General features: G+C 44.7%; 1 protein-coding gene across 1 annotated transcript in view; it reads left to right on the forward strand.

Moving 5' to 3' along the window:
• Positions 1-27405, forward strand: part of Ppp1r21 (protein phosphatase 1 regulatory subunit 21) — a 61744-nt gene that overhangs the window by 28525 nt on the left and 5814 nt on the right. The window contains exons 12-19 of the mRNA XM_075955168.1: positions 419-555; positions 5703-5795; positions 8644-8771; positions 11828-11980; positions 14416-14508; positions 16284-16517; positions 24113-24145; positions 26161-26277. Coding sequence (XP_075811283.1) covers positions 419-555; positions 5703-5795; positions 8644-8771; positions 11828-11980; positions 14416-14508; positions 16284-16517; positions 24113-24145; positions 26161-26277 — 988 coding nt within the window. The remainder of the gene's footprint in view (positions 1-418; positions 556-5702; positions 5796-8643; positions 8772-11827; positions 11981-14415; positions 14509-16283; positions 16518-24112; positions 24146-26160; positions 26278-27405) is intronic.

The raw sequence follows: 27405 nt of genomic DNA on the forward strand, positions 1-27405 counted from the left end.
CACCACTGCCTGGCTACCATGAAAATATTTTTAATACTTAAAAATATATTACTTTCATGCTGGAGAGAGTGGTTAAGGGCACATTCTATTCTTCCAGAGCTCTTGGGTGGATTTTAGCATCCATATGACAGCTCACAGCCATCTGTAACTCCAGCTCCAGGGCATTCAATGCCCTCTTCTGGCCTCCTCAGGAACCAGACACACAAATGGTGCACAGACATACATGCAAGCAAAATATTTAGACAAATAAAAAATTATATATATAAAGCATATAAGCACATATATAAAACATTTAGACAAATAAAAAGTTTTATGTATACAAAACATTTAGACACAAAAGATAAATCTTTTATTTAAAAAAGTAAAAAGGAAAAGAAAGTCATCCGGATGCTCACTTTTGAAACCCTGCCATTCCTAGTCTAGAAGAAGAATGTGAATCTTCCCTTTGCACACTTGCACTGAGAGCCAGGAACCTGGAGCTGTCCCAGGATATGAAGCGAATGACGGCCGTGTTCGAGAAGCTGCAGACATACATCACTCTCCTCGCCCTGCCCAGTAAGTAAGACTGCTGCTCGTGGCTCACCTTAAAGGATGCAAGAGGACAAGAAGCTGGAAAGGGGACATGGCTTAGCTTGGGAGAATGGGCAGGGCATAAGATCTGGAGTCAGAACCTTGAATTCCGTGAGCAGAGTTAATGAAATTAAGGAGTAAATGAGGGTGAATGTTGTGTTACGAAGTTAAGGTAAAATATTTGTCATTAACCATGCATTAAGTAGTAATCCCCCTTCTCTTTTTTCAGTGTAGAAGGGTGAATCATGACTGTTCGTGAGGCGAACATAATAACCACTTCACTGTGGGAACTGCAGGGGCATCACGGCCCTTTGTTAGCAGCCAGAGCATATGCGACCTTTTAAGGGTGCGCATTGTTTCCCTTTTGCCCAGTTAGAGAAAAATACTGAAGAAACTGAGTGAACCTCATTTTTAATGTTTTGAAGAAATCCATGTTTTTATCTAGGCAGAGTGGCACATATCTGTGTTCTCAGGACTCAGGAAGATGAGGCAGAAGTATCTTAATTTTAAGGTCAGCCTGGGCTGTAAAGAAAGGGAGCAAGGGAGGGGAGGGAAGGAGAAAGGGAGGAAACGTCTATGATGACATATAAATGACACCATAAAAGTGCTTTGTTTTTGTCTTTTTATTCTCTCAGTTGTCTGCTGTACACCCTGCCCATTTAGATCCCAGTCCTGTAGCCTTCAGTGTACCCTGATGTGTCCGTGCGGTGCAGTCCTGTGGCCTTCAGTGTACCCTGATGTGTCCCTCAGTGCAGTCCTGTGGCCTTCAGTGTACCCTGATGTCCTGCAGTGCAGTCCTGTGGCCTTCAGTGTACCCTGATGTCCTGCAGTGCAGTCCTGTGGCCTTCAGTGTACCCTGATGTCCCTCAGTGCAGTCCTGTAGCCTTCAGTGTACCCTGATGTGTCCCTCAGTGCAGTCCTGTGGCCTTCAGTGTACCCTGATGTCCCTCAGTGCAGTCCTGTGGCCTTCAGTGTACCCTGATGTGTCCCTCAGTGCAGTCCTGTGGCCTTCAGTGTACCCTGATGTGTCCCTCAGTGCAGTCCTGTGGCCTTCAGTGTACCCTGATGTGTCCCTCAGTGCAGTCCTGTGGCCTTCAGTGTACCCTGATGTCCTGCAGTGCAGTCCTGTGGCCTTCAGTGTACCCTGATGTCCTGCAGTGCAGTCCTGTGGCCTTCAGTGTACCCTGATGTCCCTCAGTGCAGTCCTGTAGCCTTCAGTGTACCCTGATGTGTCCCTCAGTGCAGTCCTGTGGCCTTCAGTGTACCCTGATGTCCCTCAGTGCAGTCCTGTGGCCTTCAGTGTACCCTGATGTGTCCCTCAGTGCAGTCCTGTGGCCTTCAGTGTACCCTGATGTGTCCCTCAGTGCAGTCCTGTGGCCTTCAGTGTACCCTGATGTGTCCCTCAGTGCAGTCCTGTGGCCTTCAGTGTACCCTGATGTCCTGCAGTGCAGTCCTGTGGCCTTCAGTGTACCCTGATGTCCTGCAGTGCAGTCCTGTGGCCTTCAGTGTACCCTGATGTGTCCCTCAGTGCAGTCCTGTGGCCTTCAGTGTACCCTGATGTCCTGCAGTGCAGTCCTGTGGCCTTCAGTGTACCCTGATGTGTACGTGCGGTGCAGTCCTGTGGCCTTCAGTGTACCCCGATGTGTACGTGCGGTGCAGTCCTGTAGCCTTCAGTGTACCCTGATGTGTCCCTCAGTGCAGTCCTGTGGCCTTCAGTGTACCCTGATGTCCTGCGGTGCAGTCCTGTGGCCTTCAGTGTACCCTGATGTCCTGCAGTGCAGTCCTGTGGCCTTCAGTGTACCCTGATGTCCTGCAGTGCAGTCCTGTGGCCTTCAGTGTACCCTGATGTGTCCCTCAGTGCAGTCCTGTGGCCTTCAGTGTACCCTGATGTCCTGCGGTGCAGTCCTGTAGCCTTCAGCATACCCTGATGTTTAAGTGCGGTGCAGTCCTTTCTAAACCATTTTCCTCATTTGAGGAAACCCTTTCTTGTTCGGCTATTGCTTCATGTTCTGCCATTCCTCCTGTCTCTAGCTCTCAGCTGCTCCTTCTCTATTTTTTGTCTCCAGATTTACTGGTTTCAGATTCATAAATGGTGGAACCATTGTATGTAGTTTTGTTTGTTTGCTTACTTTCTTGTAATAAAGCTTACAAGATTAATGCAAAATACAGCTTGTATCCATTCTCCATTCTTTTTATTGCGGAATACTATTCCGTTGTTTAGATATATCAAATATGTGTATATCCATCAAAAATTTGGATTGTTTGACTATTAAGAATAATTATGCTGCAGGTATTAATGTCTAAGTTCTTATGTGGACTTATCTTTTCATTCCTTCGGGCCTGGTGGCACCCTCAGTGCCTGGTAGACTTGCTTGATCCTAAGGTAGCAATGTTTAACTGCTGGAGGAGTTACCAAGACTGTTTTCTAAGACACTGTTTTGCTTTCCTTCCAGCTGTGTGTGAGAGTTAACTTTTCCATGTCCTCAATAACGTTTGATATCACAGGACTTTGATTTTAGCTTTGAAGTAGATAAACTGTTTGATTTGCCCTTCCCTGCTGTCCAGCTGTGCCAGATGCCCCTTGACCTGTTTATTGGCCACTTGTTTATTCCTTTATTGAAGAATCTGCTTGGCTCACTTCTTCATTTTAGTTGGGCTGTTTGTCTTCTTATTGTTCAGTTGTAAATAATAGTTCTCCGTGCATTCCATTCCACTGTCAAGTCCCTTGTTGAAGCTGTGATTTCCTGATTTTTCTTCTACTTTGTTTTCACTTTGTCTAAAACTTTTGGAAGCACAGAAATTTTTACCTTTGATGAAACCCAATTATCAGTTTAACTGTTACTTTCTTTCTCTTGAGGGTGTCATGCTTTTTATTTCATATGTAAAAACTCCTTATCAATTCCAAAGTTATAAAGATGTGTTTTCTTCTAAGAGTTTTACAGTTGGGCTGGAGAGATGGCTCAGAGGTTAAGAGCATTGCCTGCTCTTCCAGAGGTCCTGAGTTCAATTCCCAGCAACCACATGGTGGCTCACAACCATCTGTAAAGAGGTCTGGCGCCCTCTTCTGGCCTTCAGGCACATACACAGTCAGAATATTGTATACATAATAAATAAATAAATAAATAAAAAGAGTTTTACAGTTTTATTGTTGCTTTCAGGTCTGTGATCCATTTTGAGTTAATTTGTGTGCGTGGAGCAGGTGAAGGGCTGGTTCGTGTGGCTGCCAGCGCCTTAGCTCCATCTGCTGACAGTTCTTTCTGTTAAATGGTCTCGCATTCTCCTTGAAAGCCAGTTGACCACACGTGTATGAGTTTGCTCGTGGACTCCAGTGTTGCTCCCGGATCTGCCTGTGCCAGTCACACCCACCTGATGACTGTTGCTTTGTAGTAAGTTTTGAGATCAGAAAGCGTAAATCCTCCTTTCTTCTTTTTCAAGATTATTTTGGTTTTTCAGGATCCCTTTATATGAACTGTAGCATCAGTTGTTAGTTTCTACAATGTAAATTTCTTATTTGTGGTACTTTGTTACAGTAGCCCCAGGAAACTTACAGAGAGCATCGCCAACTTATGTGTTCTGATCCACGAGTGAACGTGGTATTTCTTTAAGCAGTGTAGTTCTCAGAGCCGAGGCTTACATATTCATGCTGTTTCTTGGGCTTCAGCCTGGGGCATGTGCAGTCACATGAATGACAATGACAGCGCTGTGAAGGGTTCTCCTTCACGCTCTCCTTCTCTACTGAGATCCTGGCTTAAGCTCCTCTCATTGCTGGATAATTGCTCTGGACTTTTCTGAAAACCTTAGGGCATGCATCACCCTCAGACTGATTGCATTAAAATACAGATTCCTTTAAAGTGATAACATTTAACTGCTGTTAAGTGTTGAAGTTAGTGTTTATAACTTCTGACGCCAGGAAGGCTGTTTCTTTTCACAGCCTGTAGTTTAGTTATGAATTGGCCACTTTCTTCTGTGCTTTTGCCAGTTTCTTCTTTCTTCTTGAGAGTCACGGCTCAAACTTCTCTGTGTAGTGCAAGTGAAATCATTTCCCTTGAGAAAAGAAAGCCTCAGAACCAAGGCTACTTCTCCCTAGAGGTCAGTCTCGGAGCTGCAGTCTGCCCATGTGTTGGGGACAGTTGTGTCACAGCCACACCAGGTCTTTTTGACTTGCCTCTTTCGGTGTGGAACTCAGGTTGATAAGCCAAGGCCATGGAGACCAGGACCACTGTTCTCAGCAGCATTTGTTCAAGACAGAGACTCGGTCTCCGAGCTGGGGGCGTAGGTGAGGGAAGGAACCCCTCCCCACTTCTTGGCCATACTTGACCAGTACTTAGCCTCAGCAGCCAGTGGCTGGGGGACAGGAGAGGGACGGCTGTGTGCTGGGCTGTCTGTTGGGAGTTGGGTTTCTGTTGCACTGAGCTAACGAGGGATGACTTGACTCACTTATCACAGACTTGTGTGATTCTTTCTGAGCTGTTACTGATTTTCTTTCCCTCTCTCATTTTGGTTTTTTGAGACAGGGTTTCTCTGTGTAGTTTTGGAGCCTGTCCTGGAACTCACTCTGTAGACCAGGATAGCCTCAAATTCACAGAGATCCGCCTGCCTCTGCCTCCTGGGTGCTGGGATTAAAGGCATTGCCCAGCTCTGATTTTCTCTTTTATTGTGTGTGTGAGTTCAGTGTAGTGTAGAGTGTGTGTGTGTGTGTGCGCGCGTGCGTGCGCACACGTGTGCATGCACATACATGTACAGGATGTGTGTAGTTATGCATTTGTGTATGTGGGATGAGGTGTAAGCGTGTTTCTGCCACACTGTGTGGAGATCAGAAAACAACACATAGGAATCGTTTTCTGCACTCTCAGGAATTCTGGGATCAAACTCAGGCCTTCAGGCTTGACAGCGGTGCCTTCACCTGCTGATCCGTTTAACTGGTCTTCTTTGTGCCTGGGAGATGCATATAAGTTAAATGTGCCTGTATTCATTACCACCATTTGTGACTGTATCGGCAAAGGTTTGGAAAGCCATTATTTCAGACATATTATAAGCAAACTTCATTCTCTGTGGCCCCCAGAACAGAGGGAGAGGGTGAGCCGTCAGCTTTCTGGAGAAGTGCTCATATGGCTTGTAACTGGCTTTTCTAGGTACAGAGCCGGATGGGCTCCTTCGGACAAACTACACTTCTGTCTTAACAAATGTTGGCGCTGCTCTGCATGGGTTTCATGACGTCATGAAAGGTGAGCCTTGAACCAGAACCTACATCCGTGGAAACCTTCCTTTTCAGATCTACCTGCCAAGGGTTACAGACCCCAGAAAGGCTTAGCAGCCTTGGGGTTACATGGCTCTGCCGTCTGCTTCACTGTGAAAGAGAGGACCCCATGCTCAGTGCTTCATGGGATTTGACACGGGGTGTGGCTGGATCATACCAAATGTGCTGTTTAGGGGCACTCATCAAAATTTACCGTACTTGTCAGGGCTCAAGCATAAAGGATTAAGGAAACGGAGGCCAGGAGTGCACTAGAGCATCACTATCCTGTGAGTGTTTGCTCATCATCTTTTTGAGACAGTCTCAGTGCAGCGTTGGCCAGTGGGTGCTCTGTGTAGTTCAGGAAAGCCTGTGGCCATCCTGCCTCTGCCTCTGGAATGCTGGGCTACAGTCGTGCACACCTGCCCAGTGTTTCCTGAGCGTCCTCTCGCTGTCGATGCTCGGTGCTGGGGATTGAACCCAGAACCTTGTACATGGTACTTAAGTGTTCTAATACTAAGCGGCATTCCAAGCTCCTATTTCGGTATTTAAAAGGCCTGTTTTAAATCTGGTCTTGTTGAGCATAACTTTAAGAACTAAAAATCTTAGGAATAGTGGTTGACACCTTTAACTCCAACACTAAGAGTAGAGGCATGAGGATCTGAGTTCTAGAATATAAATAAATATCTATTTTAAGGTCTTGCTCAGTTTTTATTTGGTTCTGGCCTAAATAGTTGGCTAAAGGGTTAGGAGAAGTCTGTTTTTATTTTTTTTATTTTTTTTTAAGTTTTTTTGAGACAGCATTTCTCTGTGTAGCCTTGGCAGCCCTGGAACTCACTCTGTAAACCAGACTGGCCTCAAACTCACAGAGATTTACCTGCCTCTGCCTCCCAAGCCTTTTAAGGCTTCTCTTACACTTCTTGAGTGCTTCTGAGTAATCAGTCCATAACTCTTTGTTGCTTCTAAATGCCCTATCCCCTCCTCCTCTTCCCTTTTGAACTGTGGGGAAGGGGAAAGATGCAGGAGCTGTTTGAAGGGCATCAGCTCAGGCGTCTGGAGGGGTCATTGCACTGTTGATAGCTAGTGACTATTTTTATAGGAAATAAATTTTTAAAATATAAAAGTGTTTTGTATGATGTGTAAGGGGCATGATTAATGCCCTCCTCAAGTTTGGAATGTCATACTATCCTTATTTTACTTATATTGCTATTCTAATTCAGTAGTTATGTTCTAAGAACCGTAGAAAGATTTAAAATCATTAGCATGCTTTGTTTGTGCATTTTCTGAGGTCAAGATGATGCTGAGTGATCCAGGACAAAGCACATCATTTTTCTTGTTTTTCAAGAGCTGATAGAGATTGTGGGAGAGTTGGGGCCTCCTTGGCTCCTTGGTGTGGCCACTTGTTTCTTTTCTTTTTATTTGTTTCACTTTTTTTAGTTTAGTGTACCAAATAATAAGTTCCATTATGAAATTTTCAAGCTTGTTTCTACTCTTGAGAATGAACATAAGAAAGAAAAGTGGGAAACATGAAGGAACAAGCAGTCTCCTCCTCCAATGCTGGGAAGTGGTTATAAGGCTGGGGTTATAGTTTCGTCTCCTTCCCGTGCTGGGAAGAGGGTTGTGTCATATTAACAGACATTAGCAGAAGCATCGTTTGTTTTTATTTAGGTGTTTTTATTCATTTTATTTTGGTCAGAGTCGTATCCCACAGCCTAGGTTGGCTTCAAATTTGTGACCCTGCGTCATCCTCCTAAGTATGGAGTTACAGTCCTGTGTCACAATGCCTGGTGGAACCTTGTTTTGGTTTGGTTTGGTTTTTTAAAGATTTATTTATTTATTATAAATAAATAAATAAGTGTTCTGTCTGCATGCTAGAAGAGGGCACTAGATCATTATAGATGGTTGTGAGCCACCACGTGGTTGCTGGGAATTGAACTCGGGACCTCTGGAAGAGTGGCCAGTACTCTTAACCTCTGAGCCTTCTCTCCAGCCCCTGGAACCTTTTGTTGCAACTCTCTACTTCCTGCTTTTTCAGGAATTATAAGTGCTTGATCTAATTTGAACACAGGGAGGAAAGTCAGGTTGGCAGGTTGTTAGTGTAAAAAGAAAGCACTGGAGCTGTCTTAGTCAGGGCTTTATTGCAGTGAAGAGACACCATGACCCTAGCAACTCTATAAAAGAGAACATTTAATTAGGACCAGCTTAAAGTTTCAGAGGTTCAGTCCATTATCGTCATGGTGGGACATGGCAGCATGCAGGCAGACATGGTGCTGGAGCTGAGAGTCCTATATCTTGATCTGCAGGCAACAGGAAGTGAATGGAGACACTGGGTATGGCTAGAGTTTATGAACCCTCAAAATCCACCTATACAGTGACACATTTCCTCCAACAAGACCACACCTCCTGATAGTGCCACTCCCTTTGGAGTTATCAAAATGTGTTTTGTTTTTTAATGTGGAATTAAAATGTAATTGAGGACTGGCACAATGACTCAGTGGTGAAAGTGTTCATCACCAGAAATGACCCTATGAGCTTGATTGCTAGGATCCACAGGGTAACAGGAGAGAACTGACTACTGTTTCAGGCCATCACCTGATCTCCACGTACATCTTACATGCTGTGCCATGCCCCCCCACCACACATACACACACACACACACACCACTTCCTATTCACTTTGTGACCAGCTGATGCGGCACAGTCTTGATACATGGTATCATTGCTTTCAAGTGCACTTACTAAACTGGAAGTCTGGCTGTGAGAATGGAGCAGACTGGCTGGCTGTATGCAGCCTGTATGTGAATAGTAGTGTTTGCATCTCATTGTTGTTTTTTTCCATAGACATTTCCAAACACTATAGTCAGAAGGCGTCCATAGAGCATGAACTTCCAACAGCTACACAGAAGCTGGTAACGACTAACGACTGCATCCTGTCGTCAGCGGTGGCGCTAACAAATGGAGCCGGGAAGGTAATTGTGCCTGGCTAATCCTGACTTAGGTTCAGCTCTTTCATGTGCTCCTTTGAGAAAGCAATGAGAATGTTGATCTGTGAAAGGATCGTGGACTCTAAGGTCTATGTGTGTGTGTGGCAGAGAGGACTCCAGGACTGAACCTCTGCCACTGTGCTATGTCCCCAGACCTTAAGGTCTTGTCTGTTTGTCTGTCTTTCTTTTTTTTCTTTAAACAGCATCTACTTTTCTTCCATTTCTAAACATTTCCCCCAGTTCAGTTGAATCATCTATACAGTGTTTAAAATACTGTGGCAGCGACTGTTCAACATTGTGGTGAATCAGTGAGTCACTCACTGCTTTTCTAAACCATTCAAAGTATTTTTCAATTTTTTACTTTATATGCAAAGCAGCAGGTTTCTTATGGTATTTCTTACACATCTGTCATTGTGCTTTGCTTGTTTGTACCCCACTCCCCTCTTACCCACCCTCCTTTCCCCACCGTTGGTATCCTCCCTCTCCCTAAATACTTCTCTATGGCTTTCTCAATAAACACAAATAAACACACACACAATTTGTAACCCAAGATTTTTGAGTACTAATTTATAAAAGAAAAGGTTATTTTTATTTGGCTGGTAGCATTCATGCTATGCACAGCTGGGAAGGTCAGCGTGAGTAAGGCTTCCCTTCTACTGTCTGGACCCTGCAGGTGGAACTCAGGTTGTCAGGCCTGGCAGTGAACCCTTTACCCCAAGTCATCTCCCTAGCCCTAAGCACTGATTTTACTGAACACTACCTGTATTCGATAGTTTCCATATCTGTGACCAAATGGCTTGAAAGAAGCAATTAAATGGAGAGGAGGTTTATTTTTTCATTATTTCTCTTATTTTTGAGATTATAATATAATTATATCGCTTTTCTCTTCCATTTCCTCCCTCCAAACCCTTTATATACAACTCTTTACTCTCTTTCACATTCATGGCCTCATTTTTCCATTAATTATTGATACATGCATATATATCCGTAAGTATAATCTGCTTATAAAGTAGAATAAGGTAGAAAAGGCCAATTAATAGATACTGACTTATTGGTTTATTTAGTAAGTACATAAAGTACTGCTTGCACTGTCCTTTCTCCAAGCTTGACCTCACTTGCTATGGAGAACAGAGTGACCTGGAGAAACAGCTGAAACAATGGGTGGTTGTCCGTAACAACCTGCTGACAGCCGTGTATTCTTCTGTGAAAACTTCCCACTTTGTGGGGTTTAGAGTATAAAATGGAAATGCAAACTGGACTTGGCACTGAAGCCTGTCAGGCAGGAACTGTCCTGGCTTCTGACCACCGGTGACATCTCATCTCTCAGGGTCCTTATTGCAGGAAGATTCCCACAGCACTCAGTCTGTGTAGCGCTACTCATACGTGTGTTCAGGGCTGACTGTTTGGGATTGGATGACCAGTGGGTGTGCTCTTCCCTGGGGGACCATTTCTCCCCTGGGAGCATTCCTTAGTTGCCTGGAGTTCTTTGTGTACCGCTGAGGCCTCTTGGGTCTTTCCCCTGTCCACTTTGGAATGTCTATTACTGAATTTGCCTCTGGGTTTGAGGTGATAAATCTTCCATGGTGGATCCGTGGCGGCGAGGCACGTGGAAGGCACGTGGAACTGGTGACATGACATTTGCAGTCAGGAGGCAGGAGACCTGCAGGGACTAGCAGGGGTGTTACCATGAGGCCCTCCCCAGGGGCTGCTTCCTCTAACAAGACCCCATACCCTGAAGGTTCTACAACCTCTCCCAACACTGCCAGCTGTTACTAAATGTTCAATCACATGGGCCATATCGTAGATAACCTTGAGGTTTACTTGATGCTGTAAAAGGTTAATAAAAAATAAAACCTGAGACAATTAGAGTTTGGGTGCTTAGTTTTGAGCAATGCTTGTCAAGGTAGAACACTCAAAAATCACACACTTACCAAGATTAAACACCTGCTAGTGTACCCAGGACTTCTTTTTATAGCAAGGATATTTAGTCAGGTATTTTCTTTATATCACCACTTCATATAGCACTGCTAAGTTCAAAATCTGGCTCAGCAAAATTGCCATCATGGTTCTTTGTAGCTGTTACATAGACTGCACAATGCTACATCTGGGAATGACACGAATCTGCGTTTTTAGTCTTGTTTTCTGTTCTATTTATGATTAACAAGTTAAGATTTTACACAACTAAGTTTATGTAGAGATTATGTGTTTAAGATGCTCATGTCATATCTTTCTGTTGGAATAGGAGATATTCAAAGCTAAAAAACCCCCACAAAGATGGCTTGAGATCAGTACAGAAGTTATAGTTTAGAAGAAACACCTACAGGTGGGCATGGTGCATCCCTTTAATTCCAGCACTTTGAAGACAGAAGCAGGTGGATCTCTGTGAGGTCAAGTCTGGCCTGGTCTACATAGTGAGTTCTAGGCCACCCAAAGCTACGTAGTGAAAGCCTGTCTTTTAAAAAGAAAGCCAGTAGGTCACTTACAGAGGAACAGGAAGTAAACAGAGAGGGCACCTCTGAAGTCATCTTGTGTTTACTGGTGTCTTCTTTGTATCACAAATTGTGAAGGTATTTCCAAATAAATAGGTGCAGGCTTTGGGCAGGTGTTGAAACTGCCTTGAGCAATTTTCTTAGTCAAGGTCAGATTGCTGTGATGAAGCACCAGGGCAATTTAGGAAGCATTTCACTAGGGGTATGCTTACAGTTTCAGAGTACAATCATCGAGGTGGGGTTAGGGGTGGTGCTGGAGCAATAGCTGAGAGCTTACATCTGATCCGAAAGTTGCAGGTAGAGACTGGGCCTGGCACAGACTTTAGAAACCTCAAAGCCACTCCTGGTGACACTTCTCCTTCAACAAGTCCACACTTCTCCAACAGGGCCAAACCTACTCATCCTTCCCAAATAGTTCCACTCACTGGGACCAAACATTCATACATATGAACCTGTGTGGGCCATTCTCATTTGAACCACTGCAGAACTGTTAGGTATATATGTTAGATCACTGTTGGAAAATGGAATGTTTTCTTGTCATGCTGTGTTTAGATTGCATCTTTCTTCAGCAACAACGTGGACTATTTCATTGCTTCATTGAGCTATGGGCCCAAGACAGCCAGTGGATTCATTAGTCCCCTTTCAGCTGCGTGCATGCTCCAGTACAAGAAGAAAGCTGCTGCCTACATGAAGGCTTTGAGAAAGGTTGGTGTATTGCTGTTGATAGTCATCTATGTACTTAATTTACTTTTTGCATCTTGTGTGGACTGGTGCACCACTGCATGTATGTCTTTTTCTGTTTTCCTTTTGGGACACTGGAAGCATTCACAGACTTTCAATCAGCAATTCCCTTCTGGCGAATCAGTCATAAAGACATGTTAGACAACTCTGGGGTGCCAGGCAGGATACCTGGCACATGGCTAGGGCTGACCCCGGAAGAGATGGAGCGGGAGAACTATAAACACGAAAACTTGGTGGCTTTTAGCATTCGACTTCTTAGTGGTCTACACATGTGCCTGAAAGATGTTTGCAGGGGCTGCGACAGTGTTACTTTAATGGTGAAAGCCAGAATTGGCCTCTCAGTGCTCATCAGTCAAAGGAAACCTAAATGAACCATGAAGCAGCCATAGTCTAAAGCTCTATGCTTCAGTCAAACAGCAATACAGTGGGCACCACATACAAGTGACAGACAGATCCCTAAAACATTCTGGATGCAAAAAGCAAATTGTACAGTAGAACTTAGGTTTAAGAAAATAACGACAAGGAATTCTATACAATGTGCATAGATTTATTGAGATGTTTATAAATGGCAAAGGGCCCGGGCATACATACCAAGCTGATACTTACGATTACCCCTGAATTAAGCCTGAGATTAGGGATAATTACCTGGAGTGTTCTGCTTTAATAATGTTTATATGTATCTTGTAGTTGGAACTCTAAAACACAAACTGTACTCACTACATGTGGCATTGCATACAGCAGTGAAAACCAGGCAAGAGCCTATACACTCACCAGCAGTGAAATGGCTAAACCATTACACATTCATAGAATGAAATACCAGAGAGACAATAGAATAATGACCATCAGGTAGGGATAGTGGCACATGCCTGCAGTCATTAATAGTGGTTTATAGCATTCATATGTGTGTTGTGTGTGGGTGTGTGTGTGTTTGTGTGGGTGTGTACTAGATACAATGCATTAGGCGGTGACAGCTTCTAAAAGAATAAATTCAAGCAGAGATACGTTTTGGTTTCACAGTCTATGTGCACATGTAGTACAGTCAATTTTTTTCATTTAGACATTGTCTAACAAAGGGAAGAGTCACATGAGTGGTAAGATTTGGAGCAAAATAATGTATTCCTGCATTTTCTGATTTTTTTTCAGTGACCACATATTCTTACTGTATTTAAAAGAAATTTCAAATTTATCTCATTTTTTTCTACTGTAAATTCAGTGCTCCAGACTACACTTAGGACTGTCACTTGTTTATACAAAAGCTCAGTATTTGTGTGGTTTAGAGAGCGGTTTCCTACTGTTGTTTTAATGTGCATGTCTTGTTGACTAGTCAGGTAGGGTAGCTTTCCACGGTTGTCGTTCGTCTTATCTGCTGTCTGTTGAAGCTGTCTATTAAAATAAATATTTCTGGCTAGAATTGGAAGAGTTCCCTATTAGTAAGAATTCTAAAGACTATTTTAAATTTATTCTTTGACAGTTTCTTACATTATGTGATGTGTCAAGGACATGTCCATCACTGCCTCTCCTGGATACCATCCATATATTAAGAATTTAAATTGTGTTTATATAGAAAATATTTTCTACCATTTTGGTATGGTATTTTTTTTAGAATAAAAAATTTAAAATTTTACATATTTCGAATGGGTGCAAGTGGCAGCAGCGTGCACATGCAATGGCATGTATGTAGAACTTTGAGGACAATCTGAGGAGTGTTCTCCCTCCACCACGTAGGTCCCTGGGATCGAACTCAGGTTGTCAGCCTTGATAGCAAGTGCCTTTGCCCACTGAGCCAGTCACCACCCTACAAGTTTTGATCTTTATATTGTTTATCATTCAACAGGTCTTTTTCCTGTTTTTTTGTCTTTTTTTTTATTTTAATTCCTTTTTTCTTTTTTTTCCCAGTAGATCTTTTTCTTTTGTTGTGGTCATTATCAGCCAAAGCCCTTTTCTCAAGATTATAGAAACATATTTTCTTTAAATATTTTTTAAATGTTTTTTATCTGAGTTTATATCATCTCAAATTGATCATGATTAATATGTGGAAGAAGCACCTGCTTTTTTTGACCATCAGATGATGTTCAGAGACGGTTATACCTTCCATTCTTCACTGAGCAGATTTCCATTTGCATTGTCTGCCTCTGTGTGTTCTTCCTGCCTCCACCCTTGCTTTGGAACAAGTGCATAGTTTGAGTTGAAGAGGAGTGCAGTTGCTATGACAAATGTCCTCTCTTTGTTCTCCTTATAAAAATGCGTTTTTCTTTTCATACATAATAAAGGTGTTTCTTTTCACACATAATAAATGGTCTATGTTGGTAAGCCTCTTAGTCTGTGATCACACCCAACTCAGCATTCTTGTTTTGTGTGTAGGACCCTTTAATGACTTAAGTGTTTTTTTTTTTCCCCAGCCTCTTGCAGACTCTGTGCCTTACTGGGAAGCAGTGGCAAACCGCCGGGTTCTTCTCAGCTCCACTGAGAGTCGGGAAGGCCTCGCACAGCAGGTATGGCACCAGGAACAGCATGGAGTTTGGTAAAAAGCAGAAGTGGATGGTTTGTAATGTATCTAGAGTAAAGAGTAGCCCATTAAGGCATCAGAATGAAATGTCTGTGTGTGACACTTAAGACGCGACTGTTTCCTACAGAGATAAAGACCATAAGCATAGTCATTGAACTCTAGGTCATCTTGACTTCATTGCCATAGTCAGTGCTGAGATAAAGACCATAAGCATAGTCATTGAACTCTAGGTCATCTTGACTTCATTGCCATAGTCAGTGCTGAGTAGCAGCACTACAAACTGATGTCAGAAATATTGAGGAGTAGAAGGAGAGGGTGGAGACTCGTCGGGTTATTTCCATTTGTTGGTCAGTTGTGTTGGGGGAAGTAAGTTTCATGAAAGGTACCATTTCTTTCAAATATTAGTATAAACTGGTATCGATTTAGATTTTGACAGATTTATTTAAATAACTTTAACATGTGACTTATTTTTAATTTGTGGTAACACTCCTTACAGGACTGGAAAAAATGGCTTAGTCATTAAGAACACTGGCTACTTTTCCAGAGTACCACTGTGGTTCATACTGGTTGTTTTTTCAGAGGACCCTGGTTCAATTTCCAGCTCCCATGTTACAGCTCACAACTGTCTGTAACTCTAGTCCAAGGGGATCCGATGTCCTCTTCTGGCCTTCATGGGCACCTGATGTGGGTGTTGAGAGCCAAATACAGGTCCTGTGCTCCAGATGAGGCAGCTCTCCAACCACGAAATTACTGTTTAAAGAAAAGTATAGCGTACAGAAAACTATACAAATCACTAATGCATACCACAGCTTTTACAAATATACACGCTAATGTAACCAGTTCTAAAGACTGTGTGTGTGTGCATGCTTCACTGTGTCAGGTGTGCCGCAGGAACTCCTTCCGCAGACCCCTCTGTGACTGTGGTTGTCCCTTGCCCTGCACTCTGACACCACGGATTGCTTCCTGCTGTGTAGCGCCCGTGTACTCTTTAGGCCTGACTTGCATCCGTCACTCCTGAAGAAAGCTCCCACGTCCCCCAAACACCCAGCTTTGTGCTTTGTTCTTTGAGTGTTAGTAAAGTGGGAGACTGCTTGGCACCCGGGACAAGCCGTGGCTGTGTCGGAGTTTATTCCAGTGCTTCTCTGATTCTTTGTTTCTGCTTTTGTTGTTTTCTGCCTTGGTGTCTATTTCTTGAATTTCAGGAATTCTATTTTCTATTTGAGTCTCACAGAAGCATAACTATGCACAAAGGATTCTTCCTGTATCTAGGGAACACGTCTGAGTTGGATGCTTTCCATAGCCTTCTCTTGAACTCCTTTTTCACTGTCCGTGCAGGCCCATGGAGGTCAGGAGCCTTGCACTCCTGCTATTTCTTAGGCACTGTCCACATCCCCCCCCCCTCCCGAGAGAGAGCTCTCTCTCACTGGCCTGGAACCCACCGTGTAAACTACAGAGGTCTTTGAGGCCCCACCTGTCTTCACCCCTGCAGAGCTGGGATTGTAACGTCCAGTTCCACTTCCAGGCTGTTTGTTAACATGAGTTCCAGGCAACAAACTCAGATCCACACTTCCTGCCTGAGCTGTCTGCCATGAAATCCTTTGATGGCTACAGATTTTTAAATGGTTGGCTCAGTTTTTTAATTTAGGGTTGTTCACATTTGGTGTTCAATATTGTCCAGCATTAGTCTTTATTGTTTTTACAGCCCCCACTGCGGTCTGTGTCTCTCATTCTCTAAGACTGAAAATACTTTTACTTTTTAAGGTTCAACAGAGTTTGGAAAAGATTTCTAAACTGGAGCAGGAAAAAGAGCATTGGATGTTAGAAGCACAGCTAGCCAGAATCAAGCTGGAGAAGGAAAACCAGCGGATGGCAGACAGGCTGCGGAGTACGAGCGGTGTGCAGCTGGCCCAGGAAAATGCCGCTGCAGCCATTGCTCCCTGCCAGGAGGAAGGTGCAGCCAAGGTTCCGGCAGAGCCCTTGCAGAGCACCAGCCTGGTGAGTGTCCTCCTGCTCACCCTTGCCTGCAGTTTGTCTCAGACCCAGTTGTTCCAGTCCTCCCCCTAACAAAACAGCAGACACAGCAGGAGGCTGGGAAGTCCAAGAGCTGGTGTCTCTCCAGGGCGCACTTCCTGGGTCACTGTCAGCTGCCTTTCCAGTCAAGTGACATGTGATCATGTTGACACTGGCCACCTTGGTCTCGGTTTTGTAAATGTGCAGTAGGCCCTCTCCCAAGGGCGCCTCCTCCTAATCCCATTTGGGTGAATTTGGGAGACGCAGACAAGCCCTTCTAAATTACATGCCAGTTTCCCTGTGCCTTCAATAAAGGAAGCTTGTCTCCTTCAGAAAGTAACTCCGCTAAATTCCACGTGGCCAGAGCCGTGTTTCTGGTGAAATCTAGTAAGTCAAATCTAGGATGATTCTGCTTCTCTTTGAAAACAGTTCCTAGATGAAGTTCTGTTGTGTCTCCAACCAAAGACCAACACCTAACTTTCTAGTTACCTTGTTTTTTTGGTTTGTTTTGGAATTTTTACCCTGCCCCCATCTTCTCTGCTCAGAGGACCCAGGGTTAGCCTTGCACTTGCTAGGTGAACTAAATTTCCAACCCTGCAATTACCTAACTCTTCTAGAAAGACCATTAGTGCCACTTTAAAAGAATTTCATACTGTTTCCCAGAAAGTGCAAACTCGCAACGTGTGTAACAAACAACCACTCAGGCACTCTTTCCGTCAGGGGTCATGGGTGGAAGGTCTCAGCCTCACATGCCCTGCCTTCTTTTAACTGTTGCATTTAGAAGGTAAAGAAACAGCTCTCCTAGAAGATAAAGAAAAAGGTCTCTTGGCATTACAGAATTCACGACTATTTTTTTTTTTACAAAGTTTTCTAGTTACAATACTCTTCTTATAATTAAGAAAAAATAAAGGAAAGTCAAGAGAAAGAGAAATCTGCCCAGTAATGGTGGCTCACACTTTTAATCCCAGCACTTGGGAGGCAGAGGCGGGTGGTCTCTACTAGTTCCAGGCTAGCCTGGTTTACAGAGGAGTTCCAGGACAACTAGGGCTGTTACACAGAGAAACCCTGTCTTAAAAAAGGAAAAAAGAAAAAAAGGATGGATGGAAGGAAGGAAGGAAGGAAGGAAGGAAGGAAGGAAGGAAGGAAGGAAGGAAGGAAGGAAATGAGAAATCAGAGAGGGGAGATGCCAGCGTCAGAGCAGTCTGAGCGGATGAGGAGTGGAGAAGAGCTGTGGCACCACCACAGGATCACCAGGATCGCTAGCTGGCTGGCTCACTGATGCCACCACTATGCAGTGTGTCTCAACTTACCTGCATCCAGTGGGGCACATGCGTGACAGGTATACAGGCCTGCTTTTACTCCCAAGGCATGCACAGGTCTCTCCGTGTCTCAGCAGTGTCCAGACCCCAGAGGACTTGTCTTTTTAGGTGTGGCTGTGGCATTGTAAATTCCAGAGCAGCGGTTCTCAACCTTTCTAATGCTGTGACCCTTTAGTACAGTTCCTTACATTGGAGTGACCCCAACCGCAATATTACTTCATTGCTACTTCGTAACTGCAGTTTTGCTGCTGCTATGAGTCGTGATGTAAACATCTGATACCCAAAGGAGTTGTGACTCCTAATGTAGAGCTTCTACATCAGAGATCTGTTCAGGGTTTTTAGGATAAGATATTATAAAGTCAGTGTTACTTTTATTTTTATTATGTTTTACTTATCGTGTGTAAGTGTTCAGAGCTGGGATAGAGAAGGAGGTTCTGACCATCTACCATGTGGGACTATTGCCAAATGCCTTTACCCTCTGAGTCATCTTGCTGGTCTGTAGCTTTCCTTTAGATTGTTCAGGAAAAAATGTATATATAGAATGGTAAAGCAAAGGTAGCATGTTTTTACTGAATCTAGATAGCAGATAGATGGACGAAACATCCAACAAACACCAGAATTTAAAATCTGTCCAAGAATTGTTGGGCAGTGTGGCAGCCCTAGTCACCCTCAAGTTACTGAAGTGAGCCACTTCCAGAGTCAGCCTCATCAATGGGTCTGACTGTCTCCCAGCATCTGACTGTTCCCCACTGTCTGACTGTTCTCCACTGTGTGACTGTTCCCTGTTGTCTGACTGTTCTCCACTGCCTGACCATTCCCTACTGTCTGACTATTCCCTGCTATCTGGCTGTTCCCCACTGTCTGGTTGTTCTTCGTTGTCTGACTGTTCCCCACTGTCTGATGGTTCCCCACTGTCTGACTGTTCCCGACTGCCTGACTGTTCCCTGCCGTCTGATTGTTCTCCACTGTCTGATACCCTCCCCCCCAGATCCATTCCTTCCTTTCACTTATACTTGTGCTGGCCTTGGCGTTGGTGATGGTCGGGAAGTATCCATGGCACCAGACTGGTCCAGAAGTTATGCCGCTAGTTGCGGCAGGAATTGCCATAATAATTTCCAGACTGGACCTGCAAACGTGGGAGTGTGTTATCTCGGTCTGTCCTTGGATGGGATTGTAGGGGTGTGAAACTGGAGGCATTGTCCCTTTGGCTCTTGAAGATGAGGGGAAGCAGAACAACTCACAGAGGCCACTCTCGATCTGTGTCTGCTTGGCTTTCTGAGGAGATGGTGTTGGAAACTAGTGTACTTGGTGGCGATATCAGTGGCTGAAATCCTAGGCCTATTTTTTCCTCGAACCCCATAATGGTAAACACTTTTCCCGCATGTAAACGAGAATTCCCAGGGATGTGAAGATCCTTTAGTCCTGAACCACACTGAACCCTCACGGCAACTTTACTGGGGGCTGGTGCATTTGGAAGTTGCTCTTGTTTTAAGAAGGGTGTTCAGTTAGTGTGTGTGCACACTGCATTGTCTTCTGTTCCTGCCCATCACCTCTGAAAGGTTCTTTCCCCACCTGCTTCTCAAGTGCCACCTGTGCTTTCCCTAGCGTCTGGTTGGTAATGCGCTCTCTAGCTCCTGGGCGGCATCTGTAGAATTCAGTTCATCTGTTATGCATTCAAGGCCCTTGGAACCTGTCCTTCTAGCCGAATTGTGCTCATTTCCCCTGGGTAAACCAAACTGAATCCCGCTCTCTGACACCCTTGGTTGCATTTCCCCCTCCTGCCTTTGCGACTGTTCTTTTGCCCGGTTGTCTGCTGACTCACCACCCCATCACTGTGGTGCCATCTCCTCTCTGCAGCTGCTCTTTCCTGCTCTTTGACTCTCGAGTTTAAATCTAATTGGAATTAAACTGCTATTTCAGATGCTGTCTTTATATTCCAAGTTAGAGAACGGCCGGTGCCGCCTCTGTTCACACACTGTTGTACATGGTGGAATATTCCTGCCCTCAGCTGATTTCCATCTCACATGAGCTTCCCTAGCCTTACTATAGAGTGTTGTGAAATCCCAGGAAGGTCAGTCGGTGGAGGAGGATGTCACAGTAGAGGTGGCACGGGTGGGTCTTAAATCTGCTCAGGAGTCGAAGAGAAGAGTCTGCCCATGCACGTCTCTCTCCCTGCCCAGAGGGCCTGGCCCTGCCCCTGTGTGCAGACAGCGAGGTTAAGAGACCATTTTCCGACTTTGCTGTTTCTGTTTCCAGCATTTTTTAAAAAAGTATCCTCTGCCCTCGCTTAGGTGAACACAGAGCGCTCAGTCCATAGCTGTGGCTGAGGGTGAACCCACCTTGCCTTGCCGTTATCTTGAGTGAGAGAAGCAAGCCTGCCTGGTTCACAGTCAGTTGATTCAAAAAGGATGAAGCCTTCAATCCAAGAGGTCACTTTAAGGCCAAATAAGCAATACCAATATAAATTGACTGTTTGAAGCCCTGTACCATTTCAGAGGCCAAATGTCAATTATTTTCATTAAAATATTCAGCACTGAATTCAACTATGTAACCATGGGTTCATTATTCTAAAAAAAAGATAATAATCTCAAGAAGGAAAAAATACAGAGCCATGCAAATGTTCACATTTTGTTTTAATTAAAAACATTGCTTAAATTAGTAGACTTTGTGATTAAATTATGTTATATATAAAAATTAACTGTGTTCATTAGAGGTAACTAAAAATAACAGGAGAGTAAAAAAGAAGAAAATCGATGGCATTATCCTGGATAAATATTACTACTAAATTTCTTCTATAAAATTATATCTCATTGATACAAATTTTAGGTTTCAGCATAAGGTTAATGCATATTGTGTTATCAGAGACTGTAGACACTGACCCCACAGTATTCACACGGACCCTGTAGACACTGACCCCACAGCATCCACACGGACCCTGTAGACACTGACCCCACAGCATCCACACGGACCCTGTAGACACTGACCCCACAGTATTCACACGGACCCTGTAGACACTGACCCCACAGCATCCACACGGACCCTGTAGACACTGACCCCACAGTATTCACACGGACCCTGTAGACACTGACCCCACAGCATCCACACGGACCCTGTAGACATTGACTCCACAGCATCCACACGGACCCTGTAGACACTGACCCCACAGTATTCACACGGACCCTGTAGACACTGACCCCACAGCATCCACACAGACCCTGTAGACACTGACCCCACAGCATCCACACGGACCCTGTAGACATTGACTCCACAGCATCCACACGGACCCTGTAGACACTGACCCCACAGCATCCACACGGACCCTGTAGACACTGACCCCACAGTATTCACACGGACCCTGTAGACACTGACCCCACAGCATCCACACCGATCCTGTAGACACTGACCCCACAGCATCCACACCGATCCTGTAGATACTGACCCCACAGCATCCACACGGACCCTGTAGACATTGACTCCACAGTATCTACATGGACCCTATAGACACTGACCCCACAGCATCCACACGGACCCTGTAGACATTGACTCCACAGTATCCACACGGACCCTGTAGACACCCCACAGCATCCACACGGACCCTGTAGACACTGACCCCACAGCATCCACACCGATCCTGTAGACACTGACCCCACAGCATCCACACGGACCCTGTAGACACTGACCCCACAGTATTCACACGGACCCTGTAGACACTGAGCCCACAGTATTCACACGGACCCTGTAGACACTGACCCCACAGCATCCACACGGACCCTGTAGACATTGACTCCATAGCATCCACACGGACCCTGTAGACACTGACCCCACAGTATTCACACGGACCCTGTAGACACTGAGCCCACAGTATTCACACGGATCCTGTAGACACTGACCCCACAGCATCCACACGGACCCTGTAGACATTGACTCCACAGTATCTACATGGACCCTATAGACACTGACCCCACAGCATCCACACGGACCCTGTAGACATTGACTCCACAGTATCCACACGGACCCTGTAGACACCCCACAGCATCCACACGGACCCTGTAGACACTGACCCCACAGCATCCACACCGATCCTGTAGACACTGACCCCACAGCATCCACACGGACCCTGTAGACACTGACCCCACAGTATTCACACGGACCCTGTAGACACTGACCCCACAGTATTCACACGGACCCTGTAGACACTGACCCCACAGCATCCACACGGACCCTGTAGACATTGACTCCACAGCATCCACACGGACCCTGTAGACACTGACCCCACAGTATTCACACGGACCCTGTAGACACTGAGCCCACAGTATTCACACGGATCCTGTAGACACTGACCCCACAGCATCCACACGGACCCTGTAGACACTGACCCCACAGCATCCACACGGACCCTGTAGACATTGACTCCACAGCATCCACACCGATCCTGTAGACACTGACCCCACAGTATCCACAGGGACCCTGTAGACACTGACCCCACAGCATCCACACCGATCCTGTAGACATTGACTCCACAGTATCCACACCGATCCTGTAGACACTGACCCTACAGTATGCACACAGACCCTGTAGACATTGACTCCACAGTATTCACACGGACCCTGTAGACACTGACCCCACAGTATCCACATCTAACACATCTTAATTCCTGTGGTTGAGCATAGGTTATGTTTTTCTCTCTTACCTATCATCTCATTTTTATGCAATGTTTTTCCACATATCAGGTGATTTGATTGGAGTACACTCTTAGGTTAGGGTCACAGTTACTAAATAGAACTTGTTCTGCTCTTGTAGGGGACCTGAATTTGGTTCCCTGTGCCCAGGTCGGGCAGTTCACAGCCTCTTGTAACTCTGTCTCTGAGGGATCTGACGCCTTCATCTAAACTTTGGGGGCACTGAACTCATGGTACATATACCCACACATAGGAATACATGTATAGACATAATTAAAAGTACTGTCTTAAGAAAGAACTACATGTCATGTTGTGGTGGCACCTGCCTTTACTCCTAGCACTTAGGGAGGCAGAGACAGGCAGATCTCTGTGAGTTCCAGGTCAGCCTGGTTACAGAGCAAGTTCCAGGATATACAGAGCTGTTATACAGAGAAGAAAGAAAAGAAAGAACTACAGAGTCAAAAGACATGAATATTATAAGTTTTTTATTGAGTATACATTTTCTCCACTCCCCTCTCTTGAATATTATAAGTTTTTGATCTTCATTTCCAAATATGTTCTAACGAGATTGCACTGGTTTGTACTCTTGTTAGTGGAACATGAGAAAATATTGAGACAACACATGTCAGAATATTCCTTCCATTTATTGACTATCCCGTTGAAGGACTCTGTGTGGAACCACATTTTCAAGTATGGGAGTAAGGAGTGGGAGAAATAAAGGGGCTTAGGCATAGCTTTGTGTTTTATCTTATCAAATATAGTTATATTTGATTATGCCAAACCAAATGATCAGTGAGTTATTATTATTATTTGGTTTTTCATGACAGGGTTTCCCTGTAGTTTTAGACCCCATCCTAGAACTAGCTCTTATAGATCAGGCTGGCCTCGAACTCACAGAGTTACTGCTAGGAGTAAAGGCGTGCGCCACCACCGCCTGGCGATCAGTAGGTTATTCTGCAATCACACCTGTTTTTGACATCTTTTTCTTTTTTTTGAGGGGTGATGGTGGTCAGGACTGAACCGAGGGCTTGTGCGTATGAAGCGAGCTCTCTACCACTGAGCCACCCCCAGTCCTGTTTTTTGAGCCTTAATCTATAAAAGCAAAATTTAGAAAAATGGAGTTGTAGTATAATTTATCTAAAGTTATATGTATTTAAGTCTCAAATGAATGTCTATTAATGTCTTGATAATATTATGTATGCTTTTTTTCCTTCTGAGTTTTTACACAAAGTGCTTATTTGTGTTCCATTCACCTCGTTTGATGACTGTGGTCTCCATGGGACCATCTGTGTGACTGCTTTGGAAATGATGTGGTAGTGTCAAAGTTGGTCACCCTCCTGTCCTTCCTGTCCCTCCTGGATGATTTGTTGGGTGACTTAGCATTTCGATAGAGCACTTGACATTGCTCATCAGTTTGTGCTGCCTGGCAGAAGCCGTGCTGAGCATCCACAGCCATCTGGCCTGCATTACCAATGGCCTGGGCACCAGTGCAGACCAAGAAGAGAACGCACTATAGGCTGTTAGCTTCTGTGTCTGAAATGTGTATCTTCTCTTCTAATGCTGCTTTTCCTTTATGTTCTAGGTTGGGGTTTTAACCAGAGTGCCAGACAGTGAGGTATGTGCACTCCGCATTATGTTGCTGGTTAGTGCTTGTGTGGCACGTGCTTGTGGACGAGTCCTGTAGGAGCTCTCTGTGTGTTTTGGCAATTCTTACAAGGAAAGTGACATTTTCTCTCATCAGTACTTTTGTGCTGTCGTCAACAGAGGGTAGCCTAGAGCCTGGCTTAGCACGTGTCTTGCTCAGTGGCCGACTTCCACAGTTTTGACAGAGTGCAGGTTTTCTCAGGCCTCCCTGTGTGCTTTCTGTGAGTGAGCTGAGATCTGGTGTGACCTGTCACCTGGGCTTATATATTTGAATTTTGAAATAACTGAAAATAATGGTTCTGCAAGTGACCAGTAGAGGAAAACTGAAGCAGCCAAACTCATCGCTTAGTGCAGCCACAATGGCCCTAGGAGACTTGTAGAGTCTGTCATTAACTTACTTATTTCAGAGGTAATACTGAGCTTCATGAATTTTTAAATTTGGCTCAATTATGTGTAATTGCTAGTATAACCAGGAAAAATACTGGTCTGGACCAATCTGGAACAAAGGTCCTAAACAGTTCTATTTTGTTTAATTTATTAGTATGTTTATGAGCACTACATTTTCCTGAAGAAAATTTAAGGGTGGAAAAACCGGTGTTCTAAATTTAGAGGTTCCACAGGACCATGAGTCAACGTAGCACAGTGGTATTTACACTAGATGCTGATTGCGGTATTGTTCAGAGTAGCCAAGTCATGTGGTCAACCTCGGTGTTCACCAGCAGAGAAATGACAAAATGTGGTGTATTTACAACAGAATTTTATGAAGCCATAAGAATGATATATTGTTTGCAAGAAAATGGATATAACCAGAGATTATCATGTGAAGTAGATCAAGTCAGGCTCATAAAGATAAATGTAACATTTTCTCCCATTTGTGGTTTCTTAGATTTTATAAAGATACAGAAAAGCTTCTCTATGACTATCTAGAGAATGATGGAGGCTAATGAGGGGAAGGAGAAGATCGGAAGTTTGGAGTGCTGTTGGGGAGGCAGTTTGTTCGTTCCCGGCTGCCAAGACATGAAATAATCACATAGAAGCTATAATTATTAAGTCACTGCTAGCTAGCTCTTATATCTTAAATTAGACCATTCCTCTATTTTATATTTTTCCACGAGGCTCATGGCTTGCCAGCAAGGTTCTGGCTGGCTGCTCACATCTTTCTCCTCTGGTGGCTCCATGGCTTCTCCTAACTCTGCCTACTCTCTCTCTATATATCTTTTCCAGCCTGGCTGTGTTCTGTTAAGCCATTGGCTGAAAGCAGTTTCTTTATTCATTAACCAATAAAAGCAACACACAGACAGAAGGACTCCCCACACCACTGGACCAGCAATATTTATACTTGTAAACTAAAACCCAGGACTGTATATATAATGACTGTATGTCAGCAAAAGCTAGGGGTTCCAATAATGGACCGGCAATATTTATACTTGTGAACGAAAACCCAGGACTGTATATATAATGACTGTGTGTCAACAAAAGCCTGGGGTTCCAATAAATACTCCCCCATTCTCTGCTCTCTTCTAATTAAAGAGTTTATGTTAGTCAGAAAGTGGAGATTTTGAAAGTTTAGGTTTGTGGCTGATAAAAGCTGATTAGGACTGTGTGTGATGGCTTACACCTGTAACCCAAGCACTTGGGAGGTTGATGCAGGAGGATTATGCATTTCAGTTTGGTAGCACTCTACTTCAAAAAAACAAAACAAAACAGGAATGAGTGAACAGATGTCTAAGGACATGGTCCATGGGCTTCCTGGTTCTCCACTGCAGTGCTGTTCTCTGGGGAGCTCCACCACATAGGCCAGCAGCTGCTGATGAGGAAGCCTGGGCTCTTCTGCCGTGTCTGGCGTTCCTCTGAGGGGACGGAGAGCTGTCTCCTGTGAGGTTCCAGTGAAGAGATGTAAAGTGTGGCTTTGGTTTCTCTGCTAGAAATACCGTTCTCACTGGAACCTCTGTTCTCACTGGAACCTCTGGTTTGTGTTCTGCTTAGGTCCCAGACGTGGAGTCCCGGGAAGACCTAATCAAGAACCACTACATGGCAAGGATAGCGGAGCTCACGTCCCAGCTACAGCTGGCGGACAGCAAATCAGTGCACTTCTACGCAGAGGTGAGTGGAGCTAATAAGATTGCCACTTCCCCCTGCCCCTTCCAGTCGGGTCACGGTTCTGGTTCTGTTCTCCGTCTGCTGGGAGAGACGTCACCACCAACGCGCTTTCTGTCCTCCTGTGTCTGGGTCGGTCATGGCTGATGGCGACCAGTTTGTCCGCCACTCCAGCACCTTCAATTTAGTAAGTGTAAGACTTCATGCATCGTTCCCAGGTTCCTGCAAGAGAGATGACAGGTTTGTGCAGCCTTTCTGTGGCCCTGTGTTGTGAGTTTTGGAGGATTACTTGTGTTGGTGGTAGAGGACACGCGTAGATGAAGGGATTTTCACATGTGCAGAGTGAAAAGTAAACCGCATCTGACTTTTTTGGTTTTATATGTCCTTACTATGCAGGTGTGGGAGTGCCAGCAGGTGTAGACATGACAGGACAGTTTGCAGGAGTTGCCTCTTTTCAGGGATCAGACTCAGGTTATTAGGCTGATGGCACCTTTATCCCCTGAGCCATCTCTCCAGCCCATCTTTAAATTCTCTTCAGTGTCTTTATGTCTCTGTATTGAGGGGGACTGTGGATGTGCATGTGCACACACCTGTGCATGCACATGTGGACTCCAGAGGTCAGCATCAGGTCCCTTCCTCCATCATTCTCCAGCTGTCTCTTTCAGACATGGCCTCGCACTGAACCAGAGCTCTTGGTCGGATAGACTGGCTGGCTAGAGCCCAGGCTCCTCTTGTGTCTGCCTCCCTAGCTCTGCAGTTACAGCCCTGTGCCGCCATACCTGGCTTTTTTGCATGGCTGCTAGGGATCCTAGGTCCTCATGCCTGCACAGCAAGCAGTTGGCCTGCAGAGCCATCTCTCCAGCCCAGCAAGCTCACATTTCCAAAGGAGAAGTTTATAGGACTGGATTTAAATGATAAAATGGAAAATGACACCCATTTTAACTTATAAAAGATACAAAATCTTACTTTTGTCACCTTTTCTTCTTCCTTTACTCCATAATTCATATAAATAAAACCCACTGTTCACTATACATAGAATTTGCAAAGTTGAAGGGGAAGTTGTAGACTGAGACTGCTCATTTGTTTCCCAGCTGTCCAGACACGAATAATCACACAAACTATATTAATTACAAC

This window comes from Microtus pennsylvanicus, chromosome 21 (assembly GCF_037038515.1).
Source record: "Microtus pennsylvanicus isolate mMicPen1 chromosome 21, mMicPen1.hap1, whole genome shotgun sequence".
Lineage (NCBI taxonomy): Eukaryota > Metazoa > Chordata > Mammalia > Rodentia > Cricetidae > Microtus > Microtus pennsylvanicus.